The sequence below is a fragment of the Triticum urartu genome, chromosome 2A (assembly GCF_056163025.1).
Source record: "Triticum urartu cultivar PI428250 chromosome 2A, HENAU_Tu73, whole genome shotgun sequence".
Taxonomy (NCBI): Eukaryota; Viridiplantae; Streptophyta; class Magnoliopsida; order Poales; family Poaceae; genus Triticum; species Triticum urartu.
In genome coordinates, this window is record NC_141874.1 from 246,811,922 (window position 1) to 246,820,927 (window position 9,006).

General features: G+C 41.4%; 1 protein-coding gene across 3 annotated transcripts; it reads right to left on the minus strand.

Annotated features, from left to right (window-relative positions):
• Positions 1-3,493: 3,493 nt before the first annotated feature.
• Positions 3,494-7,168, minus strand: LOC125536898 (uncharacterized). Of its 3 annotated transcripts, XM_087543711.1 has the most exons (6): positions 6,572-7,168; positions 6,173-6,474; positions 5,362-5,444; positions 4,382-4,503; positions 4,185-4,259; positions 3,494-3,692 (listed from the first exon to the last, which is right to left on the minus strand). In XM_087543711.1, the coding sequence occupies exons 2-5, from the start codon at positions 6,239-6,241 to the stop codon at positions 4,186-4,188; spliced, it is 348 nt and encodes a 115-aa protein (XP_087399837.1). In that variant the 5' UTR covers positions 6,242-6,474; positions 6,572-7,168; the 3' UTR covers positions 3,494-3,692; position 4,185. The 3 variants fall into 3 exon arrangements, 2 of the variants coding, with proteins under 2 accessions (XP_087399837.1, XP_087399839.1); XR_007295306.2 differs by lacking the exon at positions 3,494-3,692 and having other exon boundaries at positions 3,944-4,259; positions 6,173-6,541; positions 6,635-7,168; XM_087543713.1 differs by lacking the exon at positions 3,494-3,692 and having other exon boundaries at positions 3,944-4,259; positions 6,173-6,548; positions 6,635-7,167.
• Between the last annotated feature and the right edge of the window lie 1,838 nt (positions 7,169-9,006).

Genomic DNA, 9,006 nt, shown 5'->3' on the forward strand with positions numbered 1-9,006 from the left:
CCTTTATAATCACCCAGTTACGTTGTGACGTTTGGTAGCACACAAAGTGTTCCTCCGGCAAACGGGAGTTGCATAATCTCATAGTCATAGGAACATGTATAAGTCATGAAGAAAGCAATAGCAACATACTAAACGATCGGGTGCTAAGCTAATGGAATGGGTCATGTCAATCAGATCATTCACTTAATGATGTGATCCCGTTAATCAAATAACAACTCATTGTTCATGGTTAGGAAACATAACCATCTTTGATTAACGAGCTAGTCAAGTAGAGGCATACTAGTGACACTTTGTTTGTCTATGTATTCACACATGTATTATGTTTCCGGTTAATACAATTCTAGCATGAATAATAAACATTTATCATGATATAAGGAAATAAATAATAACTTTATTATTGCCTCTAGGGCATATTTCCTTCAATTACTGCCGAGCAATTGATAGAAAAGTGCATAGTTATGAGAATATCTAGGCATGACTATGAAACATATGCATCACGTCCGTGTTAAGTAGAACGAAACGATTCTGCATCTACTACTTTTACTCCACACATCGACCGCTATCCAGCATGCATCTAGAGTATTAAGCTCATAAGAACAGAGTAATGCTTTAGGCAAGATGACATAATGTAGAGGGATAAACTCAAGCAATATGATATAAACCCCATCTTTTTATCCTCGATGGCAACAATACAATATGTGCCTTGCTGCCCCTACTGTCACTGGGAAAGGACACCGCAAGATTGAACCCAAAGCTAAGCAGTTCTCCCATTGCAAGAAGGATCAATCTAGTAGGCCAAACTGGATCGATAATTCCAAGAGACTTTCAAAGATATCAAATTATGCGTATAAGAATTCAGAGAAGAACCAAATATTGTTCATAGATAAACTTGATCATAAATCCACAATTCATCAGATCTCGGCAAACACACCGCAAAAGAATATTACATCGAATAGATCTCCAAGAACATCGAGGAGAACTTTGTATTGAAGATCAAAGAGAGAGAAGAACCCATCTAGCTAATAACTATGGGCCCGAAGGTCTATGGTAAACTACTCACACATCATCGAAGAGGCTATGGTGTTGATGTAGAAGCCCTCTATGATCGATTCCCCCTCCTACAGATTCCGGAAAAAGCCCCCAGATGAGATCTCACGGGTACAGAAGGTTGCGGCATGGAAGAGTGGTTTCGTGGCTCTCCTGGATGTTTTAGGGTATAAGAGTATATATAGGCGAAAGAAGTACGTCGATGGAGCTCCGTGGGGCCCACGAGGGTGGGGGGCGCGCCCCCTGCCTCATGGAAGCTTCGTGGACTTCCAGACTTGACTCCAAGTCTCCTGGGTTGCATTTGTTCCAAGAAAGATCCTCACGAAGGTTTCGTTCCGTTTGTATTCCGTTTGATATTCCTTTTCTGTGAAACGCTGAAATAAGCAAAAAAATAGAAACTGGGACTGGGCCTCCGGTTAATAGGTTAGTCCCGAAAATAATATAAAAGTGCATGTTAATGCCTATTAAACATCCAAAACAGATAATATAATAGCATGGAACAGTCAACAATTATAGATACGTTGGAGACGTATCACCGGGCTACAGTTCACACTGCATATACCAAAGTCCTTACAAAAGCCGACATTTCCTCCTTCTTGGTAAGCATTGGCCACCCAAGTGCTTCGTTCTTTTTTCTTTCCATGTTGTTTCACATGATTCACTATGTTGATGTAACTTTTTGTGTATGTCTTCTTGTTTGCAAACAAAGAATTCCTAGAGCAACGAGGGAGTCATTCAACAATCTGCATGACCGTGGCCAAGTTTCTCTTACCATGCGCAGCCTTGGTGTGAATGAACCTACTCAATATACAGTAAGTACAAAGGATGGTCACATGATGATTGATGCTAAAGGATGGTCAAGGTTCAAATCTAAATGAAATCTTGCTATAGGGGATAATGTCAAAATCGAACTTTCTCGGCAAGGAGAGCTGGTCCAAATCAACTTTGAAATTCTTTAGTAGCAGCATGCAACTGCCGAACTGATCTATCCTCCGAGAGATTTTGATGTAATAATATGGCATGGTGAAACAAGTGTCATGTGTGTATAAGTAGTACGACAGTATTATTTATCACGTAGGATATCATGAAAGAATTGCAACTCTGATTGTTAGTTAGGAACTATTGTTCGATTTCATTCTGACAGCTGTCGTGCTTTATTCAATTTTCTGTATTCGCCTTATGACAACATCTAAAATGAGTGTCGTACCGATCGCTTGCAATATGAAATGCACCGAGTTAGAACACATGGGCCCCAAAACATGCAGGCCCACCGGCCTGTGGCCCAAAGTCAAAAACCATGAGCCTGTCTGAGTATTATATTCTCAGTTGAACCCCTATATTTTGATATATATATATATATATATATTCCCCTTAATTTTTCTTATGTATAAAGTTGTGATATGAAATATTTTTATATTTCTTTACAAAGGGAGTATCTCTCTGTCAAAAATATATTTATGTGTAACTAGTTACTCCAGCCTTTCTACTTCCTTTCGCTGATATGTGGGGCATCCGGCAATGGGGTCCATGTGCCATGCACCAAATTAGAGTGCACAACTGGAAGGTAGACTCACCCCGGTCGTAGTGCCACAGTAATGCGCAATGTGCCGTCAAATCACAAAAAAAACCACCTTTCCAACTTTGGCAGTAAGCTGGATGGACGAAGCAGCAACATTTCACTAGGCATGAATCCCCTTCTCCCTCGTATGCTTGTTCAGAGACAACCCCCTCTCGGCGATTGCATAGGGTTTTCTCATGAAGAACCAGGTACGAATTCTTCATCCATCCCCGATAAAATCCAAGTTCACTACAAGAAATATGTCAACTTGTGACCTTGACTATTTGTCACTGAACGGTCATTGTTTTTCATTTGCGACCTTTTTGTGACCAAAAACAGAAGGTCAAAAGCTGGCGGTCGTAAACTAAAATTAACGACCTTCTCTGTGAGAAGGTCGTAGACGTTTACGACCAAAATATGCTTATTGTTTTGCTTTGGTCACTAGCAGCCTCCTCAGGCCACGTAGGCATCCGACGTGGCAATCTGACATGGCAAAATTGCGACCAATTGAGAAGGTCGTTGATAAGATTCAGCCCGGTCCGATTGGGTGTTTTACATAGGCCAGGCCCAACAATTCGGCCTTTTTATATTATTTTTCCGTCAATTTTTGATCGGCTTCATGGGCCAAGCCCATTATTGCAGCCTTTTTATTTCCAGGGTCGTGATCCTTTTTTGGACCATTTCCTTTTTTGTTCACATCTCTTTCTCAATTGGACCTCGGCCTTTTTACAGTCCATTTCCTTATTTTTTAGTTTTTTCCTGTAAATATTATTTGGAAAATCGCCTTTTATATGCCAAATACTATTAGGTCCCACTTGTCGGGTTCTAATTAAAGACAGCTAATGTTTCAATTTCCACACAATTATTTCAGTCAAAACAACAAACAAATGAGAATTATCAAACCACATGCCAATTTTGGCTAATAGCACAATCTTTACATAATTCATTTCATCATTACATGTGATACCATCACAACATATAAACCTACTACAAATACACTCCAGACTTCTTCACTTTCATGCTGGAGCTCTTTACATGAGAGGAAACACCATTTCTGGAAATGTCCGTACAGGCTGAACAAAGGCATCTAACAATTAACCAAAAGAGTTAGAAACAAAATAAAAACAAATATAGAAAGCAGCTAGGGACTAAATCATGAACCATCTCTACATGTAACATGCAACCGTAATAACCAAGGACTAGCTGTTGCATGAATACCAAAACTTCCAGAAATGGTTGTTCAGAATACAAGAAGGCATAGTTGTTGCATGTATACCAAAACTCCTAGAATGGTTCTAGATGTTGAACGCAGAAAACGATTTAATCTTTGATGGTTCATTGAGCACGACACGAACGATTTAAGATAACAAGACATATGTTAACACTAATTTTACACAAATCATTATCAATTACAATTTACAACAGACTTAAAACAAAACACCATAGCTTCTGCATCACATAGGGAATCAACACAATGGCATCATGGCCCATCGACCAAAGAAGAAAAGAAAATAATGGGATAGACCGAAGCCTTATCTAGTCAGAGAAGATAGCGTTGATGTAGTTGCAGCACGGCTACCTCAAGACTGTGAATGTGGTGCCATGGTCGGGGTTGATGCGCTCGAGCAAGGTAAGCATAATGGCCTCGTCGGGTCTGCGAGAATAAGAAAAGTATTAGCTATATTGCCCAGTAGGACTAGCTAGCATCCAGAGCATGCATTGACTGGACACATATTCCCTTTAACAAAATGACAAGAGTATCATTAGGATCATTACCTTCCCTCTTGCTTAAGTAGCAATGTCCGTTCTTTCTGCTCCATGGCTGGCCTAAACAAAACCGCCTTGAAGAATAGAAAGAAGTCTCAGGTTTATCAACCACAGCAAAACAACAGTGTGACCTAAAGAAGAAGAATAGAAAGAGGTATCAGGTTTATCAAGCATAGCAAAACAGCATTGTGACCATTAGTCATAGAACTGAATATAAAACAAAAGAGGTCTCAGGTTTAGACTCTAAAGGAAGAGCTACTTATGCATGATGTCTCAGGTTTAAACAAAAGATCAAGACCACAATTTTAACAAGAGATATCTAGTCAGTCCAATTGAACAAGATCTGGACAGTAGCATTATGAGTATTTAAGTGGAGATGTAGCAGGCAATCAAATGAAGCAACTTAATTGTTTGCATGGCATTCACCATAGTAGATAGTACTAACCCCAGTACACATGCATGCAGAAATGATTTGCTCAAACAATGGCTAATTGAATTAACAATGAAGGAAATTTGGACTCAAGCTTAGTCAGTCCAGCATAATCCATTTGCCCCAACACAAAAAAAACCCGAAATTGTTCATATGCCCCTTTTGGTTTGCAGAACGGTACTGTTCATCATTTGGAGATCATATGTACATCACTTCTGTCTTCTGCAGACTTGCAGTTGACATCTGCCATAAACATTTCTTAAGGATCCTTTACTTGTACAATTTGAAGAACTTTCTAATTTGAAATCCTCTTTTCTGAGATAAACCATGACTTATAGGATATGCATATCCCATGAAAAAAAGAGGATATACATAGAACCTGACTGGAGCAGAATATTGCTTCTGAACATTTTGCAAGACCGTAAGGTTCTGACAGTCTTACTACCATGCCCAATATGTACGACAGTGTCTCCAGTATTTGCCTTATCCACCTTATGCTAGACGGATTGTATGGTTGAAACAGAGACAGCTCAAAGAACAGTAATAATACACGGCCAACCTTGGCATCGCTGGGGGACTCGCTTCTCGTGCATTCCTCCTCCGAATTGTTGGGTTTAGAGCAGCAACTGATCCGTGTTCGTACTGAAACACACATAAGAAAACATTTTTAGCACATAATTTAGTAAAGATGTCTCTCCCAGAAAACCATATCCCCTACTCTCGAGCATCCAACAAACAAAGAATAATTCTACATATTTGAAGAACGAAAACTGTGATGGTGATAACATCGGAGCCTCCCAATTCTTATCCCGAAAAGGACCCAAGCTACACTCTTAGCTGTAATAAAAATTGAAAAATATAACTGCTAGTCACAGAACTTGCTGAACTTTCTTTCAGCAACATCATTCTGACAATAAGCCACAAATCATAATCGGAGAAGGCTGTCAGAAATAGATATCTTATTCAAAGCCACACAAAGTTGCACATGCTTGTTCAAACTTTTTTTTTGTTACTGCACAGGTATCTTATACAGTACTGAACAACACAGGAGCATCATCCGTGTAACAACCACATTATTCATCTGCTAGTTGCAGTAATAAGAACAATGCAATGTTGTGGATCTATCCTGGTGAGTGGTGACCCCTGCCATCCAGCCATGTAAACAGTACAGAGTTTAGCAATTCGAATATGTACTGTATGTTACAAAGTTTTTTTTCTGTACTAGGTCGAACATTGTAATTCACTGACATTTACTACTCACAAACAACTCCATCAGTAAAAATCATCAGGCCAAGAAAAGAAAAGAACAGAACAGAACATGCCACGGGGTGGGTGGGACTGTGGGAGGGAGGGAGGAGAATAGAACATACCACTCTCGCAACTTGCACGTCACCAACGAATGCAGCATGCATCCTCACCAAAAATTTCACGAACGCCATCTTCCATTGTCCCCAATGCTAATCAGTGGTCACTGACACCGCAAAGCCTAAACGGAATCCCTGAAGAACAAAATGGCAATGCGACGAAGGGAATCGGGACGAGGCGTGACCTAGTAAGGGGTCAAGGAGGGCGCGGGCTCGCCGGACTCCCCGTATGCCATCTCCGGCCAGACCGCCTCCATGAGCCGCTCCCTCCGCAGCGGCCGCTCCACGTCCTCCTCCCCCTGCGGATCCTGCCACGGAACAACCGCCAGAGCCACCCCAGATCAGAGGCCCGCGCGTGCGCACGACGAAACGAATCTGCGAGCTGGGCCGGGCCATGTTAGTTACCTAGGTGAAGAGGAGGGAGCCGAGGAAGCCGGCGAGGAAGAAGAGGGAGCAGGAGAGGAGCACCACGGGGAGCCGCAGCCGCGTCCGCATCAGCCCGCCGCCGCCCCCGCCACCGCTCCGGATGGCTCCGCCGCCCTTCATGACTCGCCGATGCCGCTCCGACGCGTGGCGAAGCGTGTCTGCGTGTCAACGTGTTGGTTGGGTGGGGGGAAGCGGGAGAATATGGGGAAGAGACAGTCGCGCAACGGCCAAGGGAAGAGACAGAAGATGGTGAAGGGCAAGAGGGTGGGGGCGGCAGCGGTGCGGGAGAAGGGCAGCGAGGTCGTCGGCGGGGAAGCCCGGCGCCGGTGCAGATGAGGGGCCGCGGCGGACACGGGATCAAGGAAGAGGGCAGAGGAAGTGGGTTGGGCTTGGGGGATTTTGTTTTTGCTCCTAATCTGCCAACGTCCTGCGGGAGAGAGATGGGGACGAGGTGGGAGGGAAGCGGAGAGGAGGGGGAGAGGCTGCCGGCGGCAAGGTTTGGGAGGGAGACGAGGGGAGGGATGGGATCGGGGTGGGTGGCGGAGGCGATGTGGGAGACGAGGGGAGCGAGATCTGGATCGAGCGAGGAGAGGGGGGCTGCTAGGGTTTGGGTTGGGTTGGGTTGAGAGGGGATCTGAGAGACGTTGGATCCGTCGGATGTGGACGGTCCAGATCGGCTAAGGGGGATGATCCGTGGGAAGAGCTCTGATTGGTTCAGAAAAATTGTGATTTAGAATAATTTCTAAGTACTAAAACCATGAGGGTTTTGTGAAGCAGTTATCAAAAATATTTTGCAAAATGGCACAACTAAAATTTTCTATCAATTTAGACCATATTTTATGGATGATAGCCAGTTTGCATGCAATTTTTTTATCTTTGTAGCTATTTTAAATCATTATTCTAGTGCCCAAAATGAGTTTTTTTGTGAAGGGCCTACCAAATAATTGTTGCAAAATTGTACCAAATTAATTTTCTAAAATACTAGGACATATTTAAACCACAATTTACCAAATTGTTGGGCGTCAGAAGTTTTGATCCACCTTTGGTGAAAAAGAAAAATTTCCGCTGATTTAGTTAGAAGCGGGTCAAATTTGAACTGTAGCTACCTCGTAGTTTGCTCTTTATTTTTTCTAAAAATTATTTCTAGGTACAAAAGTATCTATTTAATCAGGGAAACACCAAAAAAATTCCAAGATTCATCCACTAGCTAGGAACGGACATTCTCGCCGTTTTGACCGCATTTTGAAACGGGGATAAAAAATTCAAAAAAAATCAAAAAATTGTAAACATTGCGTCATTATATGTGACCAAGTTACCAGGAAAAATTATAAGCTTGTAATACAGCGATTATTTTAAAAAAGTGTTCTCAGAAACGAGCTATCAAGTGTGAAGATGAATGACTTTCAACCCAAATGCTCAATCTTATGGCCACATTCATGGCATAGATTGTTCAAATGAGCTCTTATTGTGCACAAGGGTGAATATTGGAATGACAAACAATGTTGCTTAAGGAAGTTTTCATTTTCTTTGGATGAAAAATTCATTTTCCATTTTTTGAGTGCCTGAAAAAAGGGTTTTTTGTGAAGGACCTACCATATATTTGTTGCAAAATTGTACCAAGTCAATTTTCTAAAATACTAGGACATATTTAATGCACAATTGACCAAATAGTTGGGTGTAAAATTTTTTGATCCACCTCTCGTGAAAAAGACAAATTTCCGCCGATTCAGTTGGAAGCGGGTCAACTTTGAACTATAGCTACCTCGTAGTTTGGTCTTTATTTTTTTCAAAAATCATTTCTAGGTACATAAGTATCTATTTAATCAAAGAAACACCAAAAAAATTCCAAGATTCAACCACTAGCTGGGAACGGTCAAGCCCGCCGTTTTGACCGCATTTTGAAACGGGCATAAAAAATTAAAAAAATCAAATAATTGGAAAACCTTCGCATGGTGTCATTATATGTGACAAAGTTTCAAGGAAAAATAATAAACTTGTAATACGGAAATAATTTTTAAAGAAGTGTTCTCAGAAATGAGCTATCATGCGTGAAGATTCATGGCTTTCAAGCCAAACGATCAATCTTATGGTCACATTCATGGCATAGTTTGTTCAAATGATATCATATTGTGCACAAGGGTGCATCTTGGAATTTCAAACAATGTTGCCTAAGGGATTTTTCATTTTCTTTTCACGGAAAATACATTTTCTATTTTCCGAGTGCCCGAAATGAGTTTTTTGTGAAGGACCTACCATATATTTATTGCAAAATTGGACCTAATCAATTTTATAAAATACTAGGCCATATTTAATGCACAATTGACAAAAATGGTTGGGTGTCAAAAATTTTGATCCACCTCTGGTGAAAAAGACAAATTCCCGCCGATTTAGTTGGAAGCGGGTCAAATTTGAAC